The sequence below is a fragment of the Argiope bruennichi genome, chromosome 1 (assembly GCF_947563725.1).
Source record: "Argiope bruennichi chromosome 1, qqArgBrue1.1, whole genome shotgun sequence".
Taxonomy (NCBI): Eukaryota; Metazoa; Arthropoda; class Arachnida; order Araneae; family Araneidae; genus Argiope; species Argiope bruennichi.
This window is the reverse complement of record NC_079151.1, coordinates 115,070,380-115,088,851: the sequence shown is the minus strand read 5'-3', so window position 1 is coordinate 115,088,851 and position 18,472 is coordinate 115,070,380. Positions and strand designations below refer to the sequence as shown.

Here is an 18,472-nt window from a genome sequence, read left to right as displayed (position 1 = left end):
ATAAAGCGCACAACTCTTTTATTTGGGATTCTGATAGTAAAAGTCCCAGCAAAAGTGATATTCAAAGCCTGGTCGAAGGTACGCAATTTAATGCCTGACTGTTATGCTCACACGCATTGCAGTGACAGTAAGAATATATTTTGCGGGCACATCAACGCTACTATATAATTAAAACTTAATTTTTGAAATTAATTAAAGAAAGACGGAATTAAGTTTGAAACATTGTGATGCCATAATGTTTCGCAATAAAAGTTTTCCTTTTATTTATTTATTTTCTTTCTAATTTTAATATACCGAAAATGTGGCACATTTAAGTAAAATCCTTATTTTCACTAATTATCCATCTTTATATCATCTTGGAGTGGATATTTTTCTTTCAATAACTTAACTAATGGAAGTAATCTCCCCAATGCTTTCTACCATACTCTCTAACAAAGTTGTTAACCCCTCATAAAAAACATTAAGATTCTAAAAAACCTAGAAATTCGAATTTTTTTGACATTTGCATTTCTTATCAACTCTTCGTTTACAAGAGAATTTTAACAGCAAGTAATGCACGAAGGTAGAACCTGGGACCTGTCGGTTAGCAGTCTAGTAACTAAACCAGGATACAAAATCGTACTCACGTGCAGCGTAGTTGTTAACTGGATTATATGCTATTCACCACAGTACTCTTCCCTCCAGTGAGACGAACGATATGGCTGTTGAGTGGTGATGTATTGAGTTATTAGCTGTTGTCTAATGGGCCTTACCCAGTTGAGTTGCGAGTGTGTGGGGGTGAGTGGTTGCCGCGTCAAGTGAGTCTGACGACTTTGATTTTGCTGCGTCAAGTGAGTCTGACGACTTTGGTTGCGAGCAGATGGCACCACAACAGCTGTACGAAGGTTGAAGGTTCATAGTCCGAGGTCACCAATTTAGGTGATTGTGATGCGCGAAGGATGAACCTGGGACTTTTTGGTTAGCAGTCCAGTAACTAAACCAGGATACAAAAGCGTACGCTCGTGTAGCGTAGTTGTTAACTGGATTATATGCTATTCACCACAGAATAAAATGTATACTTTTATATTTAATCTTTCTCTCTTGCCGAGGAACGATATCTCAGAGCAAAAATAAATTTCTTAGGTAAAATTCACAACTCTATTTCAAGTCATTTTTATTCTAATTTTTCTGAAGATTCTCATTTAATCAGAGGAGTATCTTTAATATGATATCATTCCGATTGATGACATTATATTTTTAGAGATTTTTTTCACAATTCTCATAGAAAATTTTCCAATTACAATACATTTTCACCATGAAAATATAATCTTTAAGAAAGATATTTTAAGTACTACTATTGGTGTCTAGATTCTTAATACTTTAGATTCCCCTTCCACCATTTAACTATCGTCTTCATTCAAAATAGGCACATAGCTGTATACTACATTATATGTACATGCACTATGATCCTTCGGAATTGAAAGTAAAGAGTAATGAGCACCAAAAATTCCTTGAAATTTCTGCTTCCTTTCGTTACTTGTTATGATTCAGAATCTGATTCATACAGTTTGTTCATTACTCGTTTTGACTGAATATCTGATTTGTACATTTTGTTCATTTGAATAGTTTTTCCAGATGAATTGGAGAAAGGGAGATCTCTTAGAACTCTCTAACTCTCTCTGTCTCAATAAATAAATAAATAATGTATCTTAAAACCTTTGTTAATCCCATTTCTCTACTATAAATTTCTCTAATATCCATCGGCTAGTAGTGTTCTGTTTTGTGTATGAATCCATTAAGAATGTAAACTATCGTTGTAGAGTTTGAGAACGGTAAGAAATTTCTCTTATTTTTAAAAGAACTCTAGGGCTCGAATCTGAAATCTATGAATCTAAGGTTTTCAGGAATCCGTAGGCTAAATCTGTGTTAAATTTTATAAATTAATGCAAAAATTATATTATACCTTTAAACAACTCAATTCTTAATTGAATCAATACATTATATTTCAAAAGCAAAAGTGAAAAAAAAAATGTTGAAATTGCTAAATTATGAAGGTTTAACATGATACGGAGTAAGTTTTAGAGATTGCTTTTATATTCTTCATCGGTTAGTTTTTTTTTTTTTTTTTTTTTTTCTTTCTTTCCTAATTTTCCTTTTCGCATACTAGCAGTTTCTTGTAGTTTAGTATCACTTCAAATAAGAGAATTAGATACGGAAAATAGCATCCCATGCTTACACTTTCGCTCTATCCTTTAAGTTTCTTTTGGTAAAGTGTTGATAATATCATAAGAAATTTTAAGTTGAAAATCTGGATTTCAATTTCGGCTCATTCCTTGAAATTCATGCTCATTTAAAAAGACTTCAACTCATAAATGAGTGATTAGTTTAAAATATTTAAAATTTATTTTAATCAAATATATTGAACAGACAAGCTTTTTTAATTAAAAAAATTTTTTCACTTTTTGATTTTTTTTTAAAAAATTATCATAAGAATTAAAATCTCAAAGAAATTTAAAAAAAAAAAACGAAAAAAAGCATTTTATAAATAGATTTATTAAGTAGAAAAAACACAACCTCTAAAAACTTCAATTAAATAAAATATTTCAATTCTATAATATTAAAAATTATTTTATTCAACCAAAAACTAAAAAATATTCTTCAAAATATTGAGTTGGAATTTTTTGATGATTATAATTCTATCTCTTTGAGTATGCTAAAGTGATAATTAAATATCACAAACATTTCATTGATTTATGACTATTGATTTATTTTTTAAATGCACAAATAAATCTATTATAATTACCAAAAAAATTCAAAAATAGATATTTTGTCGAATCCCCACATTTCAAACTTCCCTAAGTCCAAAAAACACATTTTTTAAAATCATGCCCTCCTATCTATGAATCACATGGCGATAAAGTTTTGAAATTTGAGATGTGGTGATTCCATCATATGTAGAATTTAATCAAACTTTGAACAAAATTGATACACAGAAACTCTTTCTGGTTGTCCGAATCCAAGTGTAAAAGATAACTATAAAACATAAAGAGCTATATGGATAAAATTTGGTGTACAAATTTACATCTAAATAGCAGAACAGTAACATGTTAAATGCGACTCGTTTTTTGGTCTTTACCTTCACACGCATATAAATACGATAGTTACAGTAAAGATAAATTAAATTTGTTACACAGTCTATACATGTAAATCGAAAATTCTTGTTACATTTTAAAGAGAATCCTTTAAAGGGCTGACCGTCTGATGGTTTATTCATCATCATGCTTTTAAATGATAGCTCAAAAAGGAAAAGAACTTGAACTTGTGATCTTATTAGTAAAGTTTGGTTTGAATGCTACATTTTGTTTTCATTCAGTTGAAAAAGAGGCATCTAAATTCATACTCGATTTTCTACATTAAACTAGGAGACATGGAACATTCATCTGTACGACTCCGAAAATAAAAATCTGAGCACATGTGGCGACCCTACTTTGCTGAAAATATAAAATTTTTTGCGAAAAAATTACACTTTTTTTAGGAGTAATTGAAAACATTTTACATAAAACATTATAAATTAGAGATGAATTTTGGATTTTAAAAACGTTTTTGTCCTCGAAATAAGATCTCGAATAAGTTTTTGAGAATTTTAGTCATAAAATGATTTACAAAAGTTTTAAAGTATTATAAAAAGCGAGGTGACATCTATGCTATCTTATTCAAATAATTGGATGGCAATGATGTCATCTTATTGAAATAATTTACATTAGTTTTTAAATATTGCGATTTTTTTAAGAAAAGTAAAATAATGATAAAAAAAATCAGTCTAATTTAGATATTCAATCAGACAAACAACTTATAATAAATTTTCAATGTTCATTGTAAATGGAAATTAAAATCATTAATGAATGAATGAAATAACAATTTTACAATTCTCTTTAAGTTACTAATAGGTATTTACCTATATTTATGACGACATAATATTTTTATATCAAAAGATCCAGTTTTTCTTCGCTTTCATTTAATTCTTCCAATATTTTTATTACATTTTTTATGCCTTCGTGTTATTATTTCATAGTTTCTTTAAAACGATATACCCCATTAATTAAGAATTATCTTAATTCAAATCAATATTTTGTCATAATTTTATAAACAAATCCGTCAGATAAGTTAATTTAAAATGTCATTTTATATCGAAACATACAATATGAAATTAAAGTTTTAATTTTTGTTATAAAGCCGTTATGATGCCATAAACGGAGTATACGATTTAACGAGGATTACTTTTTCACTAAGGAGGGAGTAACATTCCTAGAATCACATCAATGGCACTTGTCTTACTTGTTACGTAAGCATGTTGCCCAGCCTCTCACTTGTAATGCCCTCTAGCGGTATATGTAAAAAACTATCAGTCTTTGTAACATCATCGACGAAGCAGCACGCCGAAAGGCGAAGCTCAAACCAACTCCCGAAAGCAGAGAAACAATAAAATCTTTAAAAAACTAAAAAAGGTCCGTCATCATTATTGAACCTCTCCATTACTATTCCACCCTAATTACGCCACTACTTTTGATTTGCCTTGAATAACCAAAATGATAGTAAACATATAGATCTAGTACAATTCGACATTGAAATAATAGTCCTATTTTTTCCTCACCTCAGGGATGGATTTAACCCTAAGCAAATGGCAAGAACATAATATAAGAGGGCCCTTTATACTATAAGATCCCTCTTTTAATAAAATGACCAATTTAATTTCACTGTTTTAGTATATTGATGATTTATTTTTGATTAATATTTATTTTATTTTATTAAGTTTTTAAACATATATTTACTTATGATATGACTCCAGATTTCCCAACATACATACTTGTACACAATATCATTGATGCGAATGTTAGATTTAATAAAAAATTATAATAATTAAGAGAACGTAATGAAAAAGAGGAGAATATGATTATCTACACTTTACAAAGTGTTAACATTATCCTAATATTTTATCATTCATAGAACCTGTATTTTTTACTAATATATTTATTTGGCGACATAATACAATAAAGTTTTTTAACCAACCTGCTATTTGCTCCTTCTCATTCTAGCATGCCTAGTCTGAGTAGTTGGAAATCTACCGTTGAATCAACTATTAACCACTATTTGTAGTTTCGAAGCGGAAAAATTATGTTAAGAGTTTGGATAATGGGAATTATAATTAAAATAAGAAGGTTAAAGAAGATTAAATTTCTTTTTTTATGCATAGAGTGTAATTTATGAATATTAAAACGCTGAATAGTTACTTATCCATTAAAGACTTAGAAAGCTTTTCACTTTCAGTCCAAAAATTGTTAACTTTTCTGCAAATGATTTCATAAGTAAAAGTTAATAGTAATAGTAAATCAGATAATAGATTAAAAGAAACACATTAACTTTTAATTAGTTTTAAGAAGTAATCAAATAATAAAAAAGATTAATGCTCATGTTTTTTTTTTTTTTTTTTTTTTTTACTTTTTTTTACTTTTTTGTAAGCGAAGTATTGTAATCACCAAAAGCTTTGAACTCGAGATTTTTACGATCTCCACATTTCAGCCTCCTTGATCTCGAAAAACACATTTTTGTCATTATGTTTAATTGTCTTTGACAAAGATAGCACAAAAAATGCTTTAAACTAGGTGAATAAAATTTACTAACGTTGCACTAAATTTGTAGATTTTTGACTAATTTCGAACAAAATCTGTTCAGAAAAAGTCGTCTGTCAGGCCGTTCTAAAATAAGTTAACCCTTTCTAATTGGTTAACTTATATTAGAACGGCCCTTAATTTGGTGGGAAGTATGCTTCCCACCAAATTCATCAATCTTTGTATGGAATTATGTAGTTTTGCGTAAGTTATGATAAATTTTTCAATCAGACGGGCACTTAGATGCTTCATTTCCTTATCTCACACAAAATGGTGTCTTGATTTGTTACTTAATTATTAATTAAAAAAATTAATTAATGAATCAAAAGAAATTTATCTAATGAGCTAAATGAGTCACTTTTCTTAAGCCAGTCACAATCCTAAAAATATTTTAATATATCATGACTAGAAAAAAATAGCTCTTTAAAGGGTTAACACGATATCTATAAAACGAAGAGAGCTAAATGGATGAAATTCAGAATATAGATTTAACATCAATAGTGTAGACAACTATCATATTTTAATACAAATGCAACAAAAGGATAGATTCAAAGGACAAAAGACAAAAAAGCAATGACTTAATTATGTCAAGTTTTATATGTGATTTTGGGATTACAAGTATAGATCTGTGTCAAATTTTTTCTTCAATCGGGTGAAGAAAATAGAACACAAATTCGAGGGTTTTATATGCGCTCAGAATACTCCCAAAATTTTCTGGTAAAGTATGAGAATTTCGGGACAGGCAGTTCAACAAACATGTCGTCCTCTGTAGTCAAATTGTTAAAACTACCATCAGATTAGCTATCAACTCTCCACATTTGGCACAAAAAGCGTCGCCAACAAGCAAATTTGCACAATTTGTAAGACCATGATAGGTGAAACTCATCATACAAGTTATTGATATTAAGCATTTTCAATTTCATAGAACTATTTAATCTTTAAACAGAAAATGGTGAAAGTTCCGAGTAGTAGTTCCGAAGGTCGAGTTTCAGATCAACGTATTTGACGATCGGAATTTGCATGTATCGATATCAGAGAGGCTTTATTCAACTAGTTCTGGGCTGCTTTTATATGTTATTTTATTCATTTATGGTAACTTTAAATTGTATTTATTTATCTATTTATTTATTTGCGAGAATTGGTACAGAATACTGTTTTGTATAATAATATAATGATATTTGCTTACTTTATATGAATTATTTGGTATATTATTCTGAATAAATTTAGTGAATGGAAGCATTTTTTTTTTTTTTTTTTTTTTTTTTTAGAAAAACAACTTATGGTAAACATTAGTATAAAATGTTTCAACGAAGAAATACCAGATGCTGCTCCGATTTATGTTTTTATAAATGCATAATCATTCTGTTGGGTTTTTTTTTTCCCCAACAAAATATTAATTTGGTTAAAATTGCTGAATTAAATTAAATAAATGAATCCGAAATTCGGTGTCGTTTGAAAGTTAAAAATTCTTACATTTTAGTGAATGTCTGTCCTAAATGTTTTATGAAGTTGCTCTCTGAGAAGATTTGTTTGGGAAAGTTTAGATATGAGTCTATGAAAATGCGAAGGTACTTAATTTCCTTGTTCCCAGGGGATGAGCATATTGTAAATGTTAGTAAAAATTTAATTTTTATAAGAAATTGTCATTTCGAATTTTTCACATTTAGTTTGAACTTCCATCTAAGAATCTAGATTTCAAGCATGGCAATGTCATGTTATGGGGCAGCCTAAACAGTGCAAGATGCTTTATATTAAGGCTACAATGACTTCACGATAAAGCATATCTTTTAGAATATCCAACAATATCACAAAAAATATCATACGATATGTTTGTGCTGATAGGAAAGGGCTTAACGTCATATTCTGGCTTGGCAAGAATGTCAGTATCAATAACATACAGGTTTGGTGTTCTGCCGTTTTGTTGAATTAAATCATTCGAGAACAGCACGGGCAGAGCAAAGATTACGAATTTGTCTTTTCAGCATGTCATTTAGTTTTCTGTCTGTGAAGTTTGCGTTTTTAATACGAAGTACTAATGTAGTACCTATTTTGTAAATTATAAATGTATGATTGAAATTATTGCATCTATATGCACCCAATTTTTATAGATTTAAGTTTAATTGTAACCTACGATGTATCATTAGTTGTTAAATTGATGCTGCTAAGATCTCGATTAATTAAGTTTGAGGTCTTTCATTCCGGATTCTGTTCTGTGACTTAACGAGGCACAGGAAGGCATGGCGGGCAACTGAATTTTGTGACACTGAGATTTTAATCCGATTTATGAATTTGATCTATTTAGAACGAATAAACTTCCTCCCGAGTTTACAAATGTACTATATAGTGAGATTAGTCGATTATCAAATAATTGGATGGGACCCTCGCGAGGTGTAAAGGCTGGTCAGATTTTGGAATGGATTTCTTTTAGTTATGGAGATAGGATTTTGAACGACGTTCGCACAGTGTTGTTTGATATTCGGAATGTCTTGCAATATATTGTAATAATATTGTTCCATTTAAGATTCCTTAGTAAACAATTTAATTTGAACATATGATTGTGTATGTGTATGTGCATATTAAAACATAATTCTGAAAGGAAGCCTTTGCTGACCTTTCGATTTCTATAGCATCAAATTTCAGGCTTTTTAATTTTTCGTATACGAAATATAAAAAGAAAAAGCACTGAAATCGTCAAAAAATTTAAATTCCAGATTTTGACAAATCTCTGAGTTTTTAAAGCTCATCGAGTCAGAGAAAGCCATTTTTGGAAATATAACTGCCAGTCTGTCGTTTTATCTCTCTGTCTGTGAGCATGTTGGTTCATAAGCGTTGTGAGCTAGACTGATGAAATTTGATAAGTGGCCTTTACACCAAATCTGCAGATTTCTATCAAATTTTGAATGAAATCCATGCCTAGAAAATCTGTCTGGTTTGCTGTCCGAGTACAAGGGAACACAATAACTACATAACATAAAGAGCGGGTAGTATAAAATTTTGTACACAATTTAAAAATCTAAATTGCAGGCTCGAATCAAATTTCCGATTAAAATCAAATGGTTGTCCATCTGGCAATCTGTGCATTCTTGTGCTTGTAAAGACGGTAACTCAAAAACCTATTATTTTAGATAAATACAATATGGTATATGATCCTGAGAAAGTAGCATTTGGTAGGATCGAATTCGCAACGTTGGGGTTTGTAGCCGAGTAAGAAGACCACTAGACAATAGTGACCACTTGTGTCCCGAGTTTGTTATCTGGCTTATAAGTTTCACCAAAATCTTATCACTAAAATTGTAGTTTTGCTTCAAATTTAAGCTAGTTAGTGTTGAATGTTGATTAATTATTATTAGTGTTAATTTATGCTTTACTAACTAAATGCGCACAATTTTATAATTTATATAGTAATCAAATGCATAAAAATATCACAAACATAGTATTAGCAGATGACATTGACAATAAAATTGTTTTCTGAATTTCAAAACAACTATCTTCTGATTATTTATCCAAGGATTTTTACAAAAAGGAACCACTCAGTAATCTCAGTTACTTATATTTATTTGCTTTCATTTGACCCTGGATATAAAACCTCTTGAAACAGGCAATTATTTTGCCTAATCTTTTAAAGTGATAAACATGTTTTGTCACACATCTGTAAATTCGATTTTATATGATGGAATTTTGTTTTAAATTCCACTTTTGATAACATCAAACCAAACGTTTAATGGGAAGAAGAATCTTTAACGCTTAACACCATGTGCTTATCATAAAAAAAAAACGGATGGGGAAAAAAGCAAAACAAACACTTTGTAAACTAAAAAAATATCAGATCAGATGCGACTTCAGCGCAAGAGATAATACGAAGCAGATAAAGAGATGATAGATAAGGTTATCGATGAAATACAGATTAATGACGAAATTTATAAGCCTTTTTTTTATTATTATTCGGAGAAGTCACAACCTAGCGATGAAAGAGTTAAGATTAGATAAAAATTATCTCATAAGAAAGAGCATTCAAAACATATGTTGAGTCAGTTATGAAATTTTGATATCTGCTTTGAGCGATTTGCAAGATCCTGCTGTCTTCCGATGTGATAAGTGGAAGTTTCTTTTTGTTCTTAATCAAAAAGAAAAATTGGCTGAATAAAAACATAAACTTAGTTTATAATAATATAATCCACAAATTCCCTGACACGTGTGCTATCAAAGTGTGATGAAAATGGAATGCAGAAAATCAAAATATTTGCAGATATTTTTAGATATAATTTGCGTTTCTCAAAGCGCGGAAGGTTAACACAAAAATGTTGGGAAAAAATTGATGCTTGATTCGATATGTTTATCTTATTTCAAAAATAATAATGCAATTTACATTTCTGAATTATAAACTTTCTAAAAATAGTATCAATACATCCAATGGATTTAAACAAATAATTGCAAAAAAGACCCGTTTTTTCAATAAATAGCAGCTAAAACCCAAAACTTGGTCCATTAATTGGTCCTTGGTCCCCAAACGTGGTCCCCCTAAAACTTTCTCTCATACTCTCTAATAAAGGTGTCATCCCAGAGACGGCTTGCGTAGTATTGCCGTACAATAGTTAAGAAATGTTGATATGTAAAATAATAGTGAACTGTAAATGTAAAATAATTGTTAAGAAATGTTGAATTTATTCTTTTTTACTGAATATATCGTGTAATCCCTGGCGAGGTTTATTTCGGTGGAGGGGTCGGCGATTAATCTCTGGCATTTGGTTAAAAGTATCTGAAAATCTAATTTGGTTTTAGAAGCGTTTTTCCCAAGCGACTGAAACAAAAATTTGACACAAAACTACACTTGTAATCAAAAAATTCCATATCAAATTTGATATATTTAAGTCTTTGAGGCTTTGAGTTATAGCATTTATATGTTTCTGAAAGTACAGACTGACAAACGGCCAATTCCTTGATATATTTGGCTCAAATTTTGATAGATGTTGTTACGGCCTTGTTGGCGCCTTTTGTAAGGAATGTAGCAAACCTACGCTGACTTGGCTTCAGCGATAAAATTATTGTAACCCTGCTGACATGGAGTCAGTTTGAAAAACAGTTTCGTACTGAGGAGTTCGTTGCGGGGTCGTTGCACCTCGATGAAATAAAAAGTTGGCTTTCGAATTGTATTTGATTTTTAAAAGAATACAGTCCACTTATTAAAAAATTAAATGAACCAGCTTAACTTATGGTAATTTCGTACCATAAAATTTGGTCCGCTCGTGGAGTTTGAATTTTAATTAAATTTCGATTTGAATAGTAAATAATAATGGAGAAAGACATTACTTCGTTAAATAGGACTCGTGGTGGAATCAAGGCGCAAATAACTAGACTATTAGCGTCAATAAAGGATCAGCAGTTAGAGGATGTTGAAATAGAAGAAATTGAAGTCAAGTTGGATAAAGTGCATAAATTAAATCAACAGTTTGAACTTTTAAGACAAGACTACTACAAAGTTGTGAAAAAAGATGAAGATTTAGTGGAAATTGAAAATAGCTTCGAGGATATCGACTCGGATCTCCTAAAATTGGAGGTAAGCTTGAAAAAACTTTTTAATAATTGCATGCATGAAAATGGGAATGCAAAAATTAATAAATCTAATGATGTTAATATCAAGCTGCCAGAAATCCCATTACCAAAATTTTCGGGTAATTTTGAGGAATGGAACATTTTTAAAGCTCAATTTGATTCGTTAATTTCTTCTAACAAACAACTTTCAGAGTCGCAAAAGCTTTATTATTTACAATCATGCTTAGTTGGAAGTGCGGCTCGGATGATATCGAATGACGATACATTTCATTCCTTATTGAAAGCTTTGGAAGATAGATTTGATAATAAAAGACTTATTGTTAATACTCATATTAATGAAATATTTTCGATTGAAAAGTTGCACAATGAAAGTGCCAAAGATTTAAGATCATTAGTTGATCAATTACATAAACATTTAAGAGCTTTAAAATTATTGGATTTAGATTTGGGTAAACTAAGTGAAGCTATGTTGATTAATATTGTTATGCAGAAATTGGATAAAGAATCGCGTAAACAATTTGAAATGACTTTGACGTCAAATGAGATAATTAATTGGGATACCTTTATAAAATTTATTGAAAAAAGATGTCAAATTTTAGAAAATTTGCAAAGTAATATCGTTCAACTACCAAAATCGAAATTTATTTCCCAAAATTCTAAACCTCGTACTTTGGTAACAAAGGTAAATGACACTTCATCAAAGTGTCCTGTTTGTCGTCTACCAGCAAATCATCCTATCTATAAATGCAAAAGTTTTCTTGATTTAAATGCTGTGAAACGTTTTAATATGGTTAAAAAACTCTCTCTCTGTGTGTTGTGCTTAAAACCAGGGCACAAATTAGCCTTTTGTCGCCAATCTAAGTATTTGTGTAACATCTGCAATGGTAATCACAATTATCTCTTGCACAGACATAGCAAACCTTCGAGCGAAGGAGAAAATGTTACTCATTCCGAAGCAATTCCTTCGGAGCCGAGGACTGATTTCTCCCCCAAAGATGTGACCTTGGCCGATTCACAGCGTACTTCCTCTGCCTGCTTACTTATAAAAAATAAAAGCGTTCTACTTCCAACTGCAATAGTACTTATTCAGAATATTTATGGCCACTTCTCAAGAGCTAGAGTAATACTTGACAGTGCTTCTCAGGCAAATTTTGTAACAAAGCAGTTTGCTGACAATGCTAATTTGCGAAAACAAAAAATAAATACATCGGTTTCTGGATTGGGAGGAATTTCTACTTCGATTGAATATGAGGCTGTTGCTAATATCGCCAATTGTAATGGATCTTTCTGCTTATCACAAACCTTTTTTGTAATAGATAAAATTACGGATATGGTTCCGGCAACAAATGTTAATTTAGAGAATTTAGAAATTCCACAGGTTATGCTTGGTGATCCGGAATTTACACGGAGTTCCAAAATCGATGCCCTTTTGGGTGCTGAAACCTTCTTTGAAATTGTTAAGGGTGAACAAATACGTTCATCTCTAAATTCATTAATATTTCAAAATACTGTATTTGGTTATGTCGCTGGTGGCTATGTAAATGCAAATAATCAGGAGCCATGTACTAATTTATGTACTTTAGTTTCTCGAAATGAAAATATTGAAAATGTAATCGAAAAATTCTGGTTAGTGGAAAATATTAGTGAAGAAAATACTATTCTTAGTAGTGAAGAAGAGTTTTGCGAGGCTCATTTTAAAGAAACCCACACCAGAAATAAGGATGGTCGATTCGTAGTTAAAATGCCGATGAAAGAAGGTTTGTTGGGTGATTCTAAAGCCTTAGCCAACGTTAGACTTAACCAAACAGTTAAGCGATTGCATAAGAATCCCATGATGAAAAATTTATATAAGGAATTTATTGCAGAATACGAAAGTTTGGGTCATATGGAAAAAGCGAATAATGACCTTTGTGAAGGATCTTATTATTTGCCGCATCATGGAGTTTATAAACCTGAAAACTCAACCACAAAATTAAGGGTTGTATTTAATGCCAGTGCCCCTAGTACATCGGGACAAAGTTTAAATGATTTGCTTCTTGCCGGTGCAGTGAAAGAAAATATTTTTGAAATAATGTCTAGATTTCGGACTTATAAATACGCATTTACGGCAGATATTAAAAAGATGTACCGTCAAATATTAATTGATGAATCGTAGAGGAATCTGCTAAAAATATTATGGAAGGATAATATGAAAGAGTTTCCAACTACTTATCGCCTTAACACTGTCACTTACGGCACAAAATCGGCTCCATTTTTGGCCATTCGTTGTTTGAAGCAACTCGCTTTGGATGAAGCGAAAAAATTTCCGTTAGCTTCGCAAGTTACACTAACAGACGTGTATATGGACGATTTCGTCTCGGGTGCTGCTACTTTAAAAGCAGCCCAGGAATTACAAAGGCAGTTGATACAAATGCTGCAAACTTGTGGCATGGAGCTTCATAAATGGACTTCAAATTCCTCTGAACTCATAAATAATAGCTCTGAGGAAACTAAACAACAATATTTTCTTGTTGATCGACATTCTTCAGTAAAAGCTTTGGGTCTGAATTGGCAACCAAAAGAAGATTATTTTCTCTTTAAGGTAGACTTAAAGATCAAGCCTTTCTACACTAAAAGAGACGTGTTGTCAGTTATCGCTCGTTTGTATGATCCATTAGGTCTCGTTAGTCCTGTTATCACAAAGGCCAAAATTCTTATGCAAAAATTATGGATCCAACAATTGAACTGGGAAGATACTCTCCCCCAGTCAATTCAGCCAGAATGGTCGAATTTTGTGACATCTTTAAAAGTCATCGAAAATCTCAAAATTCCTAGACATATCTTGACAGAATCTTATGAAAGAACTGTTATAGTAGGTTATGCTGATGCTTCTGAAGCTGCTTTCGGAGCGGTAGTTTACATGAAATCTATTATGGAAGATGGCACAGCTGTCAATAAACTTATTGCCAGTAAATCAAGAGTTGCTCCCATTAAAGTAATTTCGATCCCTCGTTTGGAGTTGTCAGCGTGTCTCCTTCTGTCGCAGTTGATAGAAAGAATTCGTCCTTCTCTTCAGATGCTAATCAGTGAAACAATCTGTTACACCGATTCAACAATTGCACTTGCCTGTATAAAGACACCTCCATATAAACTAAAAACTTTTGTCGCTACTCGAGTATCAAAGATACAAACTCTCACAGAAAACTTCCAGTGGAAACATATTTCTTCCCAACTGAATCCTGCTGATGTAATATCTAGAGGTTTGAACCCTCATGAACTCTTAACCAACGACTTATGGTGGCGTGGTCCTGACTATTTACTGGATTCTAAAAATTATTCTAGTGTTGAACTTGATGAGTCTGCAATTTCAGATGAACAATATCTGACTGAACTGAAATCACAGTCAAACATTAGTTTATCTTCTGTAAATAATATTTCATTTCTTGAGGATTTTTTAGCCATAAGTAATAACTATGTAAAATTAATTCGTGTATTTAGTTTTATTTGCAGGTTTTTATTCAATATTAAGAATAAAACAAAAATTACCGGTCCAATCACAAATAGTGAATTGGAAAGAGCAAAAAAGAAATTAATGAAGATTATTCAGGTAAGTAAATTTTATAAAGAGATAAAGGCCCTAAAAAACGGAGTAACTTTGAAGAAGGGTCCTATAAGTCATTTAAATGCTTTTTTAGATGCAGACAATTTGTTAAGAGTAGGTGGTAGATTGGTTCATGCAGATGTAAGTTATAATTATAAACATCAGATAATACTGCCTAAAAAGCACAAAATTACCACTCTAATTTTCCAGTATTATCACTTAAAGAACTTTCATGCAGGACCTCAATCACTATTACATTTTGTTCGACGAGAATTTTGACCCATTGGAGGCAAAAATATCGCAAGAAAGGTTGTGCGCAACTGTATAACTTGTTTTAGGTGCAAACCTACTTCTTTAGACCAATTAATGGGGAATTTACCTCCAGAGCGAGTAAATCCCAACCCTGTATTTTCTAACACAGGTGTAGACTTTTGCGGTCCATTTTTCATAAGGTACAAAAATCAAAGAAAGGGTAATCTACATAAGGTGTATGTAGCTATTTTCGTTTGTCTAGTTACTAAGGCTATACATCTTGAAATAGTTTTTGACTTGACATCACAAGCATTTATTGCTTGCTTGAAAAGATTCTTCTCACGTCGAGGGAAATGCTCAACTTTATTTAGTGATAATAGTAAAACCTTTATAGGAGCCAACAAAGAATTGAAAAAACTCGCTTCATTTGTTAATTTTCCTGATGAAAATTTATCAAGGTTTTTGGCAATGGAAAATATCTCCTGGAAATTTCTTCCCCCTCGGGCCCCTAATTTCGGAGGACTCTGGGAGTCTGGAGTTAAGTCCTTCAAGCATCATCTAAAAAGAACTGTTGCTGATGCAAAATTATTTTATGAGGAATTTTTAACTGTTATTACTCAAATAGAAGGCATCCTAAACTCAAGACCTATTTCACCTTTATCTTCCGATGCTTCGGACTTAGAACCATTAACTCCAGGCCATTTTTTAATAGGCAGGCCCATAAATTCTATCCCAGAGCCTTCAGTAATAAATGAACTAGACAGTAAATTAACCCGTTGGCAAAGACTGACAAAAATAGTAGAACAAATCTGGAAACGCTGGTCGATTGACTATCTAAATCATTTGCAAGACCGAAAAAAATGGCGATTTTCAAAAAATAATATTAAGGAAAATGATATGGTTATACTAAAGGAGGATAACCTTCCACCTTTTAAATGGTGTCTTGGAAGAATAAGCCAAGTTATTCCCGGACAGGAATTCGTGTTGCAATTGTCAAAACTAAAAATGGTCATTTTAAAAGACCAATATCTAAAATTTGCCTCCTACCCATTCAGACTTGATTTTCTAATCTGTACATAAAAAAAAAAAAAAAAAAAAAAAAAAAAAACTGTATATTATTCTGAACATATTCAAAATTACCGCCTTGTTGGCGCCTTTTGTAAGGAATGTAGCAAACCTACGCTGACTTGGCTTCAGCGATAAAATTATTGTAACCCTGCTGACATGGGGTCAGTTTGAAAAACAGTTTCGTACTGAGGAGTTCGTTGCGGGGTCGTTGCACCTCGATGAAATAAAAAGTTGGCTTTCGAATTGTCGTTTGATTTTTAAAAGAATACAGTCCACTTATTAAAAAATTAAATGAACCAGCTTAACTTATGGTAAATTCGTACCAGATGTCTATAAATGTAAAAAAATGTGTACTAAATTTTATCCATCTAGCTCTCTTCGCTTTGTAATCCTTGTTTTAACATATTCGAACAGCCGGACAAACAGACTTCTGGTTGGAGTTTGCTCACAAATCTGGTGTAAAGAGTGTGCATCAAATTTCATCGATTTAGCTTAAAACGATTTTTTAGTTATCTTTTCCACAGACATATGGACATCTTCCAAAAGTGTGTTTTTCGAATTCTGGGAGGTCTGAAATGAGGAGATTCGTCAAAATCAATTCGAATTTTTTTTGATGATTGCAACATTTTCTTTATTCTACGTATACCAGAAAGTACAAATCAAACATAATTGCCTTAATTTCTGTTCATATTTGCTTCCTCATCTATGAAAAAAGTATTGTAATCGCCCAAACATTCGTATTCGAAATTTTGACGAATCTTCACTTTTATACTCTTGTAGCGAATTGGTATGAGCGGGGAACATGACCACAATACAAAAGCAATTGCTTGTGTAGCGTAGCTGTTAACTGGCTTATAAGATATTCACTACAGACTCTTCTCCCCAGTGAGTCGTAGGTGAGACGAACGATATGGCTGTTGAGTGGTGATGTATTTAGCTGTTGATTCTACTGTGCCTGTACCCATTCGAGCATTTGAGTAGCGCCAAGCGTTCTGGCGAGCGTGTGTGGGTGAATGGTTGCTGTTGCTGCGTCAAGTGAGTCTGACGACTTTGGGTTGCTGCGGCAAATGAATCTGACGACTTTGGTTTGCTGTGGGTAGATGGCGCCACAACAGCTGTTCGAAGGTTGAAGGTTCATTGTCCTAGGTCACCAATGTAGAGAATTGGTATGAGCGGGGATAGAACCCGAGACCTCGCGGTTCGCAGCCGAGAAAATGACCACAATACAAAAGCAATTGCTCGTGTAGCGTAGCTGTTAACTGGCTTATAAGCTATTCACTACACTCTCCTGGGTCTGATAAAGACATTTTTAGAATTATATCTCTCTTGTGAGCATGATAACACATAAACATTTTGCGTTCTACGGGAGAAATATGGTGCATGATTTAACATTCAATTTATATATTTCTATTCAATTTCGAACAAAATCCATTCACAAGAAATCCATATATCTGTCTTGGAACAAGTGAACACGATATCTGCAGAATGTAAAGCGATAAATTTGATTCGGAGTTTTAAAATCTAAAGTTTTGATATGCTTTTTTTTATTTATATTTATGTTGTTTTATATTTATATGTTTTCATTGATATATTCTTCATTCACATATAGGTTTTTTTATTTAAAACCCAATCCGACCAGGTGTTGACTGTTTGTTGATATGTAACTTACACGCGATAACTCAAAAACTTAGACAAATAAAGTTTAATTCAAGTTTTGGCATCGAAAGTGTAGATTCGTATCAAATTTTGAACAAAATCTGTCCAAAGATCGACCGTCTGTCTGCCTGGACATTCTCAATCATATAAACTGGGTAACTCAATAAACACATCGACTTAGGTAAATTAAATTCGATATGTCGATTTGTTACTAATATTTTAGTTGTTTTTTAAAAAAATCAAGTTTTGATTTCAATCGGTTTACAAAAATTTCTTCAAAATGCATACTTGGCTTTCTTTACTTTATTAGGAAACCCCCGGGGGCACCTCGAAATGAGGATGAGATGCTTCCGGTAAGGTGGTTGGATCTCGCCACATTGGAGGGTACACAAAAAGGTGGAGGATCTGGTTCCTCCCATTGATGACGGGACGTACTTCCTTCGGGAAGGATTGTACCGTAGCCGGTGATGACCCTTAGCACTCAACCACAGTTCTCACCAGTGTTGCTGTTGCTGAGGCCAGGTCATTCAGTTTTCGTTATCCGTGTGCTTTCGGACGGGTCGGAGAGTCAGTGATATGACTTCGCTTTATTAAGAATCCCTTAAGCTGATGATCAATAAAGGTCTGAGCATTGGCAGCATTCATCACCATTGCAGAGTTTCATAATTTTTATGTGAAAGAGAAGGGCATGACGCCTTTATTAAGTGAGAAAGTTTCCAGA

The 18,472-nt window shown here is 32.2% G+C and overlaps 1 protein-coding gene across 1 annotated transcript; it reads left to right on the top strand.

The window, feature by feature from the left end:
* Nucleotides 1–10,935: 10,935 nt before the first annotated feature.
* On the top strand, nt 10,936–13,350 carry LOC129974765 (uncharacterized). The gene is made up of 2 exons (XM_056087572.1): nt 10,936–11,199; nt 12,058–13,350. Exons 1-2 carry the CDS (start codon nt 10,936–10,938, stop codon nt 13,348–13,350), a joined length of 1,557 nt encoding a protein of 518 aa, XP_055943547.1.
* Nucleotides 13,351–18,472: the final 5,122 nt, after the last annotated feature.